Below are 14,625 nucleotides of genomic sequence, written 5' to 3'. Positions count from 1 at the left end.
TCCTGTTGAGTGAAACTGAACTGTGATACATTCAGCTGTTTTTGATTTGTTGGTCTTCAGATGACCACCACCCTCCTTTTTTACTGTTACATGTATTTAATACAAAACAAAGTCATAGCAATACACGCTGGTATGTGGTCAGTGTGTTTGTCAGCATGTCTGACTTTTTCTATCTTTGAAACATTTGTATCACAGAAGTGGCATTTTCTCTCCTAACCCAGATATTTTCTTCTTTCTAGCTATGGTAGATAATACTGTATATTAACTTCACACTCACATTTAAGATGAAACACAGGTACATGAAATGTACCTGGGCTAAAGAATGGGCAATACATATTTCTAACATGTAATCTGGTAGTATTTGTTTTAAATACTACAGTACTGCATGAGAAAGGACGTGTACACCGAACACTAAAATGAATTAAATTCTGATTAGCACAAACCAGAAGGAAACTACACGTTAAACTACAGTACTGTGGTTTTAGAAACAGTTCATTCAAAGTAATGTTTGACTACTTCAGAGTCCAGTTGTGATAGTACAGTTACAGCCTGGCGGTAATAAGCACATGATGGAAACCTTTCTTTTGGAAGGCACCAAGCTTCACGATGTTCTCCACGTTGGTTACGGATTAACACCATCAGTATGTTTTAGTACCACCTGATCAACCCAAATCTCTTGCTGACGAGTCTTACAGTATTTCACCAATAGTTTGAATCTCGGAAAGTGTCCACAGCTGTCTCGATGAGCCTCTGGGAGCAAACAAGTTTCGCACCTCCTCAGCTTGAACTTACAACGGCCTGAGACAGAAAAAGTCACGTGTTGCTCGCCACTGAGATAAAGAAACTAGAATAAAGAGGGATACAGAATCAACGTGTTGTTACCTTTCCTCACCACGGTCCTCCTCCACCCAGGCCACTATTTTGCCTTCCCAGCCTGGAATGATCGCACCATCCAGAAATACCTGCACACAGACAAAAGGACATATTATCCTCATGTATGACAGCTCTGCTCTTGTCTACACTCATGTGTCACATGTATGCTGGGATGCATTTTTGCATCATTGGCCTTTCCCAGCCTTCTCTTACCTCTTCTTTCACAGTGCCAAACTCAGGGTCCAGGGCCTTGAAGTGGTACCTGTAGTTTCCCTCTCGATCCACTGCCGCCTTAACATCCTTGAGCGTCACCTCGCCGAGCCTGTGCAGTGTGTACAAAGAGACTCCCTCGTATTTTTTGTTTATTATTTTATAAATGCATGTGTTAAGATGATAAGCATCACTGCTAGCTGGCAACTAATGGAGTCGGTGTGCAAGATTACTGAATAAAATGGATTAACATTTAAAAATGAAACACTAACCTCTTCTGTATATTGATCATGTGAGGTGTCGGCGATTTTCCAGTAAAATAAAGGATTTTAGTGGAGGCAGAAGAACCACTGTGGGACTGAAAAGCCTCTGCAAGGACCAGAGGCATAGTTAATGAAAGCATAAACGTGTGTGTACGCTGCATATGTGTTTGTGGGGTTGACGTTGGAACAACTTACTTGTGCAAGGCCAGGTGTCAGAGTCTGTGTGTTGACCTTTGCGTCTTGGAGATTTCCCCCTTCCCTGCAGTATTTGGATGAATATCATGATTTTAAATGTTTACATTTAAGATTTCATGGTATAAATTAATGTATTCTCTTTCATTAGTGGGCACTCAATCAATTATACAGTTGAATCTGATTTTAATGTGGCCACTGGCTGATAACAAGTTTACAACTCAATCTCTGTCATAGCTTTAAAACTGTTTTCATTTACACATTAGCCTCAAACATCAGTTCGCCACATGGCTTTTTGGGTGATAACCCACAAAAGTTCATGTTCAGTTTGGGGGGGAAAAAAAGAGAAAGATGTGGGCTGTCTTTGTACCCTGTGCGTGTGCAGAACATGCAGCCTGTCAATGAGTGATACTATGCCCTGCTCCAGGGTGTCCAGTGTATGGTGCTGCGGGTCGTGGTCTCTGAAGTTGTTCCTCAAACTTCTCAGTGCATCTCTGAGCAGCTGAACCTCCTCTGCCTGCCAACAGTGAACAAACACAAAAAAACCCCGTCATGGACAAAAGGCTCATTTTTACTGAGAAAGTAACCTGAAAGTCAGGATGGGACTCTATTGTTTCATGTGCTCATATTACAATATGAGGCCTAAATAGCACAAGAGAATATAAAGCAAGGGAATGTGAGAGTGTAGCTGTGTGATGCTTTGTTAGTGCTGTAACATGTAGAACAATATAAATAGGCCCACTGGCTGAAGAGCCTAATCAACAGAAACAACACTTACATCTGACATAGAGGGAGCTGGACTTCCAGAGTAAGAATAGCCATTATTTTCTGTGCCGGTGGGAATCTGAAAAAAGAAACGAAAAAAGAAAAAGGCGTCAGCTGTGGAACACATATCTGAATGTGCGGCTGTGGCTGAATATGAAACCTAAAACTCAACCGCAGAAAGAGTCAGGAAAGAAACGGTCCTACCTGCATGCTGTCTTTAAAGGTAAATCAAAGAATCACTTACAAAATCCCTCTGTACACCTACAAGGCTATCCATAACCTCACCCCTCCTTACCTCTCCGACCTCCTGTACGTTGTCACTTCATCCCGTGCCCTCAGATCTTCCTCCTCCCTCCATCTCACTGAACCCGCTGCCCGTCTTAGCTCACTGCCACCTGACCTCCGTAACTCTGCCACCCTGCCCATCTTCAAATCCAAACTCAAAACTCATCTATTCAGACTTGCCTACTCTCTATAAACTGCTTCACACGGTCCCCCGTCCCTATTGATTGTATCTTGTATTTTATATCATTGTTTGTATATTTTCTGTACAGCGACCTTGGGTGTCCTGAAAGGCGCTTTCAAATAAAATGTATTATTATTATTATTATTATTAACTGTCTTTGCAATTCACTCTGCCAAACAAACAGCGAGACATCAAAATACACACTGATGTAAAACAAATATATGTAGTCCACACCTCAGATTATTAAAGCGAATGACTAGTTTATTGGACAAATGAAGGAAGAGTGCATTTCATCAGTGCAAGTTTAGCATTAATTTGCAGGGAAAAGATAAAGCTGAAAAAAAAAACCCAGAAATACCTGTTTTTTTTGGCTTTCTTCCAGCTTGTGTTTGAGCTGCTGCAGCAGTCTGTCCTTCTGGCCGATCTCCTTCTGCGCCCAAACAACCGCAGACAAAACACACGGTTCATTATTTAGCACAAACTCAGTAAACAGATGCTGTGTAACATGAAGTTAGGACAATTAAACTCAATTAGAGCGACGCATTGACAGAGAGCGATCCGAGTGCCTCACCTTGCATTCACCCCACAGCCTGGTACATTCCTCCAGCTTCCACTGCAGCTCTGCCTGTAACACATTTCCATAGAGGAGGGGGATTTGCAATACACCACACACCACAATATACAGTACACCATGAAAGCCGAACTGTTTTGCATCCACTTTAATAATCCTACGTTCTGGTTGTTGAGTTCATCCTTCGTCATGCTGGCTCTGAGAAGCTCTTGCTTCATCTGCAGTATTGATGCCTCCTGAGTGCACAGCCTCTGCTGCTGCGCGTCCTGCACATTTACAAACCAACAGAAAGTCAGTCCTTCAGCCAGCAACCTTTCTACAACATCGATTCCAAAAGAAGTTGGGACAATGTATACAACCTAAATTTTGACATAAACTCAATTGAAAACAGTGCAAAGACAATACGTTTAATGTTTTGCCTCACCAGCTTCACTGATTTTTGTGATTTTTCAAACAAATTCAGACGGGAGCAACAAAAGGCTGGGAAAGTTGTGGATGATTGCATTTTCCTTAAATGACTGCATTTGCTTTTATTTACATTTTATACAGCGTCCCCACTTTTTTGGAATTGGGGTTGTACAACAGCACATCTAGACTTACATTCAGTGGAGTAACAGTAAGAGTAACTGCAGATCTGGCTTGTCTCACCTTGACTCCCTGCAGGTTTCTCATCTCCTGCTTACAGCGCAGCAGTTCTCTCTAAAGCAAACACCAAAGAACACACTCTGAATTAAATACTAATCACAGCGTGCATTCCTCAACTTTAATCTCTCAGGGGTAAGACAAAAGTGTGAAGAAAAGACCATATTGACAGTTTAAAATTTACCTTCAGCTCCTGAGCCTCCTCCATACTCTGATCCAAACGACTGCGAATGACGACCTGCAAAGAGAAAGAAAAAAGGGACGTGTGTGAGAACCACGATGGACTGAGTAAGAGGGGAAACTGATACCCGTGTCACCATCTGACATGCACATGAGCATGCACACACGCACGCACACACACACACACACACACACACACACAAACCCAGAGTCAAGAAAAAGAAATGTGATCTGCGCTTAACACAAAGAGCTTGTGAAACAGAGTGAGGAAGAGTGTGATACAGCTCAGGACAAAGCTGAAAATCAAAGGAGAGACTATTGCTACCAGTTGCTGCTCAGCGCTGCCTTGGTCCAAACTCAAAGACGCATCCTGCTCATCCTCAGGCAGCGAACCATGCAGCAGCAGGGCCTTAAAAACAATAAGGGTACAACATGTGACACCGGTTTGCACTTTGGACCGGTGGTAGGTGCATGTGGTGTGGGTGTGTGCGTGATGTATAATGAGCACAGTATCCCACAACCCTCTGCACACACGCTACAACCAACCGGTAGGAAAATACAGAATATACACTCAGCACTTATACTTCAATAAGGAAATCAACAAAAAGACATTCTGATTGGAAAAACTAACACTTGAAAACATGACAGCGTCACCAGAATCAAACCGAAACCTCATTATGCATGTACCTGTAAAGCAGACACCATTTTTCGAGTGTCCTGCATCTCCTTCTCCAACGTTTCACTGAAAGAATCCTCCCAAGCCGTCTCCACTGCAACATGAGATGACTCGGCTACGAGCACACCGACGTACACACACATAAAACAAACACACGTCAAACTATAAATCCTGAGGTTTTCTCATGAAAAGGCATACTGGTTTGTTGGCGGCCCTGAACTCACCACTGATCTCCTGTTGTTGGCGGTCCTCCTGCTGTCTGTCTGTGTGGCTGCTGGGTGGAGCTCTTGGAGATGACAGCGGACTGACATAGCTGAGGCTCGAGGAGGACAAAATGCTGATTAATCAGTTTGTTCCAGAGAAGCACAGGGGCGTGTGCAAGTGAGCATTTTATGTACCGCTACAGACTACTTTCACCTGGCTGGGTGACATTTTAAGTTTAATTTAAGTCAATAACAGGGTAAAACTGTCCCTCTAAAGACATGTCTGCAGTCTCATTAGTGACGACAAACAAAGATATTCACTAAATTCACTGACTGACTCTGACAGCTCTTTCAAACTAAGGCTCCTTTTGTTGAAACTCTGACTCGTATGTGGACAGAGAGGAGAGGAAAGGGGACAGACAGATAACAGCAGCACATGAGAATGACGCATATTTCCTCAAATCTTAACTTGCCAAGAGAAGCCCTTAATCCTCGCATGCCTTTGCAAATCGAAGCACGATGCGTACTGACGCTATATGTCATTTAAAGTCTCTTTGCATGGTAGCACCGTAAACTCACACACACTTGCACAGGAATCCACACCCACACACACGCCGAGACTGCCTCACAACGTCTGGTCTTACCATTTAATCTGCGTCCCCCCCATAGTGGGCTACAGGTGGTTTAAGCTGTGCATAATACTTCCAAGGAGCCTAAGGTCCACCCTGCATGTGGGTCTGTTGCTTCAGCATCTCCACAAACTCATGACAGAGTGTGATCCTCCTCGCTCTGACACACCCTGCCTTTCGCCCTGCAGCTTGCTAAAATAGCAACCAACGCAGCCGACTGCTGAACTCTCTCACTTTATGAAGCCGGGTCACATTTTATATTAAGGTACACATGTTCACCATGAGCTAGTTATCCATTAGCATGAACATTAGTAGCATATAGGCTGGTTATAAGTTATTATTAAGCACTTATTAATGCCTGATTCTGGGGATTAAGGTTATTTAGGGTTATTAATGTCATAATTCATGTACAACAACTTCCTTACTTGCTATCAATAAGCAGTAATTAGGAGGTTATTAAAGGAAAACTCTTAATCAATGGCCTAGTAGTTGTAGAAGATGGTCATGCAGGATCCAGGCTAATAAGCAACTAATTAATGATGATTATTTGTACCTTCATGTAAAGTGGCTTCTATGTGATCCCTCCAAACAAAACCACACCATCATTCTACAAATAATTAATGCGTGCACTTTTAGAATTATAAACAGACAAACACATACACGTCTCATCTCAAAACACACACAAACAGCGATGGTAAAAAAGAACACCGCAGAGCATAACGTCAAACCAGACATGTGATTTGAGAGGATAAAATGGTCTATTTCTTTTTTCTGTCACCTGCCTGTGTTTTGCCCAGATGCCTATAAACTGCCACACACACGCACAGCAGAGCGAAGTGTGTCTTCGTACTAAAAGCAAAGTCATATGCCTGGTCAGGCAGTGAGACACACACACAAAAGAACCACAGAATGTAACCTACCGTGTCCAAAGATGACAGATAACAGAGAACTTGAAAAGAAGTAACTGAGGGCAAGCAGTCGAGTATATGCAACAAAGTGGAGTTTGTGTTCTCCCAATAAGACTTGCACAATCATGTAAAAATACATTCAGCAAAAATAGATCTTTTTGTTACTAAATGTACAAATGGCAAGTTTAATTATATAATTACACCACTTGTCCTTAGGCCACTAAACTGCAGCAACCTCCTACATGACTTCAGGCCAGCAAAACCAACATGCTTTTCAGTAGGGTATAGTTTTCTTCAGCCTATTATCACAGCCCTGTACTATGTCCAACACCAAAACCCCACAGCATGAATAAACATCTGAATTAGAAAAGGAGCACCATCTTTGTCCTTTCTAAGGTTACTAACATGTTGCAGGTTTCATGTATATCTCCTTCCCTCTGGAGATATGATGTCCACCTCAGTCAAATCTACCTATTATATTACATTTAGATTGCACACAGAGGGACACAGAACAGTGAGTGCATTTGCTACTAATAAACTGTTAAATTCAATGATTCACTACATGTCTATTTAATTATTACGAGTAACTGGAGCTCATGTAAAGGCAGATTACCTGCTTGGCTGAGGATTGTCCTGCTCATCCGGAGATCCTCTTTCATACTGCTCAACCAGTGCTCGAACACACACACTCTTTTCCACATCCAACCCCCAGCCGCTGAAAGGCAACAAATGCGGTAGAGGTTATTTATTCATAGATAAGAACTGTCACACAGTTTTGATAGCAAACATACAGAGATGAGTCCTGTTTCAGCAGTTGTGAAGATGGCAGTTCTGTGTTTGTCCACCAGAGGACAGCAAAGACTACACATGTCTCAAACAAATGACTGCTGTTGGGTATTACAGGAAGATACTGACATGGGTTTGCATCGATGTTTATAGTACCTGTGAATACGTGTGGCACGTGCAGGCTGTGAGGCATCAAGTCGTGCTGATGCCAGTGCAGCAGCAGCACCTTGTGCTAGTGCAACAGTGGAGAGAGGGTTGTGGCTGGCAGAGCCTCTCGTCAAACTCCTCCCAATTCCCGACGCAGCCCTCTGATTGGCTGAGGGTTTGAAGTGGGCAGCCAGTGCCAGAATTATCCTCATTACGGATTTCAGATTACCATCGACAATGTCTGCAGAATGAAAGGGAACATATGTGCATCCATAGTGACGCAAGTGGACAGTATTGGCAACAGAGACTAATAAATGGGATGTCAAAATAGCAGCTTTCTAACAGCAAGCATGACACCAAAACATTGTCACACACGTTGTCGTGATCGTTTCCCTGACAGGTGAGACATTGGTCATGCAAAAAAAAAAAAAATGTGCATGTTACAATGTAAACATGTAATTTTCATGTGCTTAAAGCTTTGGGGTCAATTAAACCGTCTGACTACTATTTAGGGTCAGCAACCAGAAAACACCTGCTCTTTAAATGATAGCTGCAAAACACAGACTCCTCTGTGATTTACCTCTTGCAGATATATGTGGCATGCGTATGTGCCTGGAGGAAATGAACTGCAGGACTTGCTCCACATTCTTCCTGCTCTCCTCTTTGTTTTGTGGAGCAACATACACTCCCTCCAGCACTTCCCCTGCTGCCAATTTGAATGAGGTTTGGGAGGGAGGGAGAGAGAGAGAGAGAGAGAGAGAGAGAGAGAGAGAGAGAGAGAGAGAGAAGAATTTACAACTTATGAACTAATACCACAGCACTGCATGTACTGGTAATAGTAATGGTAGCAACCAGAAGAAGTTCATGGTTCTCTTCAAGATGTGTGCATACATGAGGACATTTTTATGTATACATTATATTTTCATTTTTTAAAGGAAATGTTAATTCACACAAATTTCACATCTTCAGATTTTTTGTCAACACTTGAAAATTAAGCTACAAGGTCGTCTTTCTTTTTTCATTAGAGAAGTAACTTTGAAGCATCTCAGGTAGGCCTCACTGAAAGCTGAAACATTATTACTAAGAACTGAAATGAGGACTTATTTGTCAGCCAGCTGTTGACTAAATACAAAATGTTTTACCTATGTATGCACCCGTACATTAACTAATAATTTATTTTCAAAAGTTTGATGTCCTCACACTAAGTTTTCTTTTTTCCATCCATCCATCCATTTTCTCCCACTTCATTTCTTTTTTTCATTATTATTAATCTTCGTCCAGTATTACTGCACCATGTGAGGCATTTGTGTGTGTAACTGTGCATGTGTCTATTTACCAACTATCTCTATAAGTTGTGTGAGCACCACTCCATCCTGTAGATCATGCCTGAGGTCTGTGATAGGCTGCAGGCCTGGCTTCCTCTTCAGCTGAGAGTTCACCCAGGAAACGTATGCCGCCAGCTGCTGCTGCAGTCCATCAATCAGATACACACAAATCCAACAAACCACAGACGAACACATGCACAAACACACAGCTTAGAGTGGGGGCCAAATAAGGCTGAGACCATGGCATAACAAATGAGTCCCTTTGTTTATTGTGTTGGGACAGGAGAGAGGGGGCAGGGCCAGTCTATTGTCCCACTCCTTATTACATTTTACTTTATTGTGAAGGCCAATCATATTATTCAGTGGAGAGTTACATGGTTCACGTTCTCCCCCTGTGCCTCGCACGCTGACTCCACCTTTAACGGTACCGTTCAGTCACGTGACAGCCCGTCGTCCGGGATACCTTACAAAGAACTCACCCCGTTTTGAACACAACAGAGAACATTTCCCTGAACATTTCACTTAACGCTATCCTTAGTGGAGATTGCTTATGGTCTTTAAAAAGTCACACTACAGCTACGGGTAATCTATTTGGTAATAGCCATTGCTGGCTGGCGATAACCACCGGTTTAAAGGTAGAATTCATGTTTTTTTGTTTTTTGTTTTTTTTTTTTACTTCTAATTACATATTAACGTCAACATTACCTTCATTGGACAAACTGCAGAAATTCGTCTTTTCTACTGGTCTATTGTTAGCTAAAATAACATGCGTCCGCTTGCTGAATTATAACATTAGCTAACCAAACTTCACACACATGAACATTAGTAACGCTAGGTAAACGTTACCTCATTGAAGCCCCCATGAAGAACCTCATCCAGCAAACTTCCTCTAGAAAGTGAGGCGATCATCTTCTGACGCGAAAACCCATTTAAGCTAGGTTAGCTAGCTGCTATCTCCATTGCCTCACACGACTCGTCTCAAAAAACGGACAAACCCCCGTTACCAACAGCTGTACTCCAGCAGACGTCAACAAATCGAGACAATTGCCGGACCGGCGGAAGAGGCTACCGTTACTCTAGCCGTCAAACCATGGTCAAGTCGCAAAAGCACATAGACTGATACGATACTTGACTTCCGGTTGTAGATTTCAGAATAAGACTGCATTTGACGAACGTTTCCGGAATTCGTAACGGACTTCAGATTATCGTCTCGACCTAAAACAAATGGTGTCACACAATGGGGTTTAAAATTTTATCTTGAGAATGGGGCACAAATGCACAAGTGTTGTGTCCACAAAATCAGTTTCAATTTAAACTGACCTCTTGATCCTCAATATAAACACCATTAATGCCTTTTTACATGTGGAGGTGTGGCTCATAGTTTTTCACACAATATTAGATATGTCATATTCCTAGACTTAATCTCAATCCTTTTTCTATAGCTCACAATATTATGATCATCAAGAGTTCCTGATTTCCATTGATATTGTTAAAATGACAGATTTACTTTGCAGGTCAAGTATTAAATATTTTTTATTCCCAGCTGTTACAGTGCTCCCTTTGTCTCCATTTACTGTCAACTAAATATACTGTCTGATTGGACAATGAAAAATATGAGAAAAAAAACAAACAACTAAATATAACATAACATAGACAGCATAAATATCAACAAAAACAGTCATTTTCAATTGCAGACAATGACAACTTACAGTTGCTGAAAAACATACCATGTGCATTCTTTACATTAACACTCAGCCTATCTAACCAGTTTCCAGGTCCAGGTGTAATTGACGTTTGATTGCTCCTGCATATTATAAATATCCAGTCTAATAGTCTAAATTCAGTAGTCCTATTCTTAATTTCTACATTTGTTACTACATAATGTGTCATTACAATAGGTTGCCCACAAAATCCTTGCTCTCTTCAACATAACAAGCACCCAAGGGACAGGAACACAAACCATGCATGGGGCCGATACAAACTTCAGCATCCAGCTATGTCTCACAGTAGGCACAGGACTGGGAGAGAGCAGTACTATGTGTGACACATAATGGGTGTCATTCTATTCTGTTTATCTGGCTGAGCATGGGGGGGTTTGTAGGACTGGAAATGCTTGGGTTGCTGAGATCACTGAGATCCAGGAGGTGACCTGTGGAAACAATGCAAGATGGAGTAATGCAACATGTAATGAAAGTATGGCTGAGAAGCTTCATGTCTGACAGAAGGGTAGAGAACAGTCAATTCACAGGAAATTAATCAGCAACAATCTTGCCTAACTGATTAATCATTTAAGTCATTTTAACAGCATTTGTCACGACTGAAACGCTTCAACAGCTATTTGAAGGATTCAAAGAAATGTTTGTACAGACACTCAAGATCCTCGGATTGCTTGATTTTCCCAATGATGCCACCAACAGGTCAATGTCTGACTTTATCCAGTACTTTGGTTTTTAATAAAATACACATGAAACTAATGGCATTCCCAACAGCCTCAGCTGTAATTAGCAAATGTTAGCATACCAACAGGCTAAACTCAGATGGTGAAACATGCTTAACATGACTTGCTAAATGTGGAAACATTTTAACGTTGCTATTGTGAACGTTAACCTGTCAATGAAAGTGTAAGCACAGCCTTACAGGTCAGTAAGGCAAGGTGGTACCACAGCTGCTACCACGGCAATAGCCTTTTTGTCCTATTCCCAAATAAATGAAAAAAAGTGCAAAGGAAAGTGTAAAATTCTTTATTCACCAATTCGCAAAGTGACCTGATCCAGGACACTGAGGTGAGGGAGGTAGGTGTTGCTGGGTCCAGGAGGAGAGAAACACATTTTTCCATCATCCAAAAGCACACTCTGGCCAAAATCACACAGCTGAAAGAAATTGAAAAAGAGCAAAAAATGTTTGAATTTTTATTTTTGAATACTGACAGGTATGAGTAGTATGATGATGTACATATGTGAATGTGTATGCATATGTTTGTGTGTTTGTGCACCTGCTTCTTCAGTAGTTTCTGTGTCAGTTTTAGAAGTGTGGTGTTCTGCACTCCTCTCAGGTCACTGAGCAGCAAAGTGGCCTTAGCCAAAGTCACGCTGGACCCTGGTGGCATACATGACCGTCGTGACAGCAGCCTCACAGCTTCCTTCTCAAGTGCACACACAAACAGCACACCGAGAGCAATTATTACTTTAATTCATTGACAGCTGACATGAAAACACTCTTGTTTATAGAGCACTTGCTATTGCTAAAAGTAAAATTTGTCCATGAAGAATGTACACAGCAGCAACAGACAATCCTTCTGTGGAACTCGACTGTCTTTTCAAATACAAGATTTGAAAAGAAAAACATACAGTGAAATTGTTGTATGTTTGAAGTTCAAAGCTCAAACTGCAATTTCACAATGAGAAAACACTCAGTACAGGACAGAAGCAGTCAGGAGACTGAGCAGCTGTGATTGTATAGTGGTTAGTACTCTGCGTTGTGGCTGCAGCAACCCCAGTTCGAATCTGGGTCACGGCAATACAAAAAAGCTGTACTTTTGCATCCTGCAGCCTCCAACACACATTAACTCCAAATTCAACTTATGCCATTATTGGTGAGCTGTCCTTTTACATCCTCCAGCCTCTGCCTCAGTTCACATCAAATGAACAAATTGAAACTGGATGCTTTAACAATTTTCCTGTGGAAGGCTCCATATTTTCACATTTGACCAGTGATCTCCACACTGGTCTACAAAGAACAAGCTGTTGGCTGTTTGCATGCCATGCTGTGCCAACACAGCTGTTCCCACATGTGGCTGCATATAGGGCTAGTGGCGCAATGGATAACGCGTCTGACTACGGATCAGAAGATTCTAGGTTCGACTCCTGGCTAGCTCGATGTAACCTTTAGCTTGTCACTCACTTGTTTCAGATAATGGTCTTCACACTGGTTGTGTTGATAATGTCAATGTGCACTGACAACAGGAAAGTGCCAAAGGATGGGGAAAATACGTTTCAAAACAAACTGAAAGCCATCTGCCCCTGTCAGTTGAAGTCACAGCCATCTAAATCTTTCTCCTGAATTAACTGTTAGTTACAAATTATCTTTCTCTTGAAAGTCAAATTTGTCTATGAAATAGCATACACAGAACAATATCTGTTGAACTTTACTGCCTTGCACTTCCAACACGTCCGGGTCACAGCAGTACAAAGCAAGCAGTCCTTTTACATCCTCCAGCCTCTGCCTCAGTTTACATCATTGGAAACTGGATGCTTTAACAATTTTCCTGTGGAAAGCCTCATATTTTCACATTTGACCAGTCATCTCCACACCAGTCCACAAAGAACAAGCCCTTGACTGTTTGCATGCCATGTTGTGGCAACACAGCTATTCCCACATGTTGGCCGCAGCAACCCCGGTTCGAATCCGGGTCACGGCAGTACAAAAAAGCTGTACTTTTGCATCCTACAGCCTCCAACACACATTAACTCCAAATTCAGCTTATGCCATTATTGGTGAGCTGTCTTTTTACATCCTCTAGCCTCTGCCTCAAGTTACATCATTTGAAACTGGATGCTTTAACAATTTTCCTGTGGAAGGCTCCATATTTTCACATTTGACCAGTGATCTCCACACTGGCCCACAAAAAACAAGCCGTTGGCTGTTTGCATGCCATGCTGTGCCAACACAGCTGTTCCCACATGTGGCTGCATATAGGGCTAGTGGCGCAATGGATAACGCGTCTGACTACGGATCAGAAGATTCTAGGTTCGACTCCTGGCTAGCTCGATGTAACCTTTAGCTCATAGGTCATTTGTTTCAGATAATGGTCTTCACACTGGTTGTGTTGACAATGTCAATGTGCACTGACAACAGGGAAGTGCCAAATGATGGGTAAAATGAACTGAAAGCCATCTGCCCCTGTCAGTTGAACTCACAGCCATCCAAAGGTTTCTCTTGAATTAACTGTTAGTTAAAATTATCTTTCTCTTGAAAATCAAATTTGTCTATGAATTAACATACACAGAACAATATCTGTTGAACTTAACTGTCTTGCACTTCCAACATGTCCAGGTCACGGCAGTACAAAGCAAGCAGTCCTTTTACATCCTCCGGCCTCTGCCTCATTTGACCAGTCATCTCCATACCGGTCAACAAAGGACAAGCCCTTGACTGTTTGCATGCCATGCTGTGCCAACACAGCTGTTCCCACATGTGGCTGCATATAGGGCTAGTGGCGCAATGGATAACGCATCTGACTACGGATCAGAAGATTCTAGGTTCGACTCCTGGCTAGCTCGATGTAACCTTCAGCTCATAGGTCATTTGTTTCAGAAACTGGTCTTCACACTGGTTGTGTTGACAATGTACATTGACAATGGGAAAGTGCCAAATGATGAGAAAATTGCATTTCAACATCAACTAAAAGCCATCTCACCCAGTCAGTGAAACTCAACTGTCTTTTCTAACACAACATTTTGGAAAAACATACAAGTAAAATAGTTGTATGTTTGACGTTCAAAGCTCAAACTGCAACTTCACAATGAGGAGACAGTCACTACAAGACAGAAGCACTCGAAAAGCTAAGCAGCCGTGATCGTATAGTGGTTAGTACTCTGCGTTGTGGCCGCAGCAACCCCGGTTCGAATCCGGGTCACGGCAGTACAAAAAAGCTGTACTTTTGTATCCTACAGCCTCCAACACACATTAACTCCAAATTCAGCTTATGCCATTATTGGTGAGCTATCTTTTTACATCCTCTAGCCTCTGCCTCAAGTTACATCATTTGAAACTGGATGCTTTAACAATTT

The 14,625-nt window shown here is 42.1% G+C and overlaps 2 protein-coding genes and 4 non-coding genes across 7 annotated transcripts in view; 4 read left to right on the top strand and 2 right to left on the bottom strand.

Moving 5' to 3' along the window:
• Nucleotides 1-46: 46 nt before the first annotated feature.
• dixdc1b (DIX domain containing 1b) lies at nucleotides 47-9,949 on the bottom strand. 2 transcript variants are annotated; one of them, XM_070983586.1, is made up of 20 exons: nucleotides 9,683-9,949; nucleotides 8,848-8,977; nucleotides 8,092-8,217; nucleotides 7,521-7,752; nucleotides 7,192-7,293; nucleotides 5,063-5,151; nucleotides 4,850-4,953; nucleotides 4,488-4,571; nucleotides 4,167-4,220; nucleotides 3,989-4,039; nucleotides 3,502-3,606; nucleotides 3,341-3,394; nucleotides 3,128-3,199; nucleotides 2,317-2,382; nucleotides 1,909-2,055; nucleotides 1,542-1,605; nucleotides 1,356-1,452; nucleotides 1,087-1,195; nucleotides 883-962; nucleotides 47-798 (listed from the first exon to the last, which is right to left on the bottom strand). In XM_070983586.1, exons 1-20 carry the CDS (start codon nucleotides 9,743-9,745, stop codon nucleotides 789-791), a joined length of 1,839 nt encoding a protein of 612 aa, XP_070839687.1. In that variant the 5' UTR covers nucleotides 9,746-9,949; the 3' UTR covers nucleotides 47-788. The 2 variants fall into 2 exon arrangements, with proteins under 2 accessions (XP_070839687.1, XP_070839686.1); XM_070983585.1 differs by having other exon boundaries at nucleotides 5,063-5,157; nucleotides 9,683-9,945.
• A 1,628-nt stretch (nucleotides 9,950-11,577) lies between these two features.
• cfap54 (cilia and flagella associated protein 54) overlaps nucleotides 11,578-14,625 on the bottom strand; it is a 31,430-nt gene continuing 28,382 nt past the window's right edge. The window contains exons 55-56 of the mRNA XM_070983702.1: nucleotides 11,829-11,975; nucleotides 11,578-11,706 (exon numbers count right to left, since the gene is read on the bottom strand). Of these exons, the coding sequence (XP_070839803.1) occupies nucleotides 11,578-11,706; nucleotides 11,829-11,975 (276 nt within the window). The remainder of the gene's footprint in view (nucleotides 11,707-11,828; nucleotides 11,976-14,625) is intronic.
• Nucleotides 12,639-12,711, top strand: trnar-acg (transfer RNA arginine (anticodon ACG)). Its single transcript has one exon. It is a non-coding gene; the product is annotated as a tRNA-Arg (tRNA).
• Nucleotides 13,531-13,603, top strand: trnar-acg (transfer RNA arginine (anticodon ACG)). Its single transcript has one exon. It is a non-coding gene; the product is annotated as a tRNA-Arg (tRNA).
• Nucleotides 14,043-14,115, top strand: trnar-acg (transfer RNA arginine (anticodon ACG)). Its single transcript has one exon. It is a non-coding gene; the product is annotated as a tRNA-Arg (tRNA).
• trnah-gug (transfer RNA histidin (anticodon GUG)) lies at nucleotides 14,405-14,476 on the top strand. The gene has a single exon. It is a non-coding gene; the product is annotated as a tRNA-His (tRNA).

Source organism: Chaetodon trifascialis, chromosome 16 (genome assembly GCF_039877785.1).
Source record: "Chaetodon trifascialis isolate fChaTrf1 chromosome 16, fChaTrf1.hap1, whole genome shotgun sequence".
Lineage (NCBI taxonomy): Eukaryota > Metazoa > Chordata > Actinopteri > Chaetodontiformes > Chaetodontidae > Chaetodon > Chaetodon trifascialis.
The sequence above is the reverse complement of the archived record's forward strand: the minus strand, read 5'-3'. Positions and strand labels throughout refer to the sequence as shown.

What these genes read in the sequence shown, in the direction of transcription:
- dixdc1b (XM_070983585.1), bottom strand. Translation starts at nt 9,745, where the DNA reads ATGATCGCCTCACTTTCTAGAGGAAGTTTGCTGGATGAGGTTCTTCAT. An exon ending in AAGAAAGCCAAAAAAAACAG is followed by an intron (nt 2,383 to 3,127) that starts GTATTTCTGGGT and finishes TTCTTTTTTCAG; the next exon opens with ATTCCCACCGGCACAGAAAA. An exon ending in CAGCTCCCTCTATGTCAGAT is followed by an intron (nt 2,056 to 2,316) that starts GTAAGTGTTGTT and finishes CACTGTTGGCAG; the next exon opens with GCAGAGGAGGTTCAGCTGCT.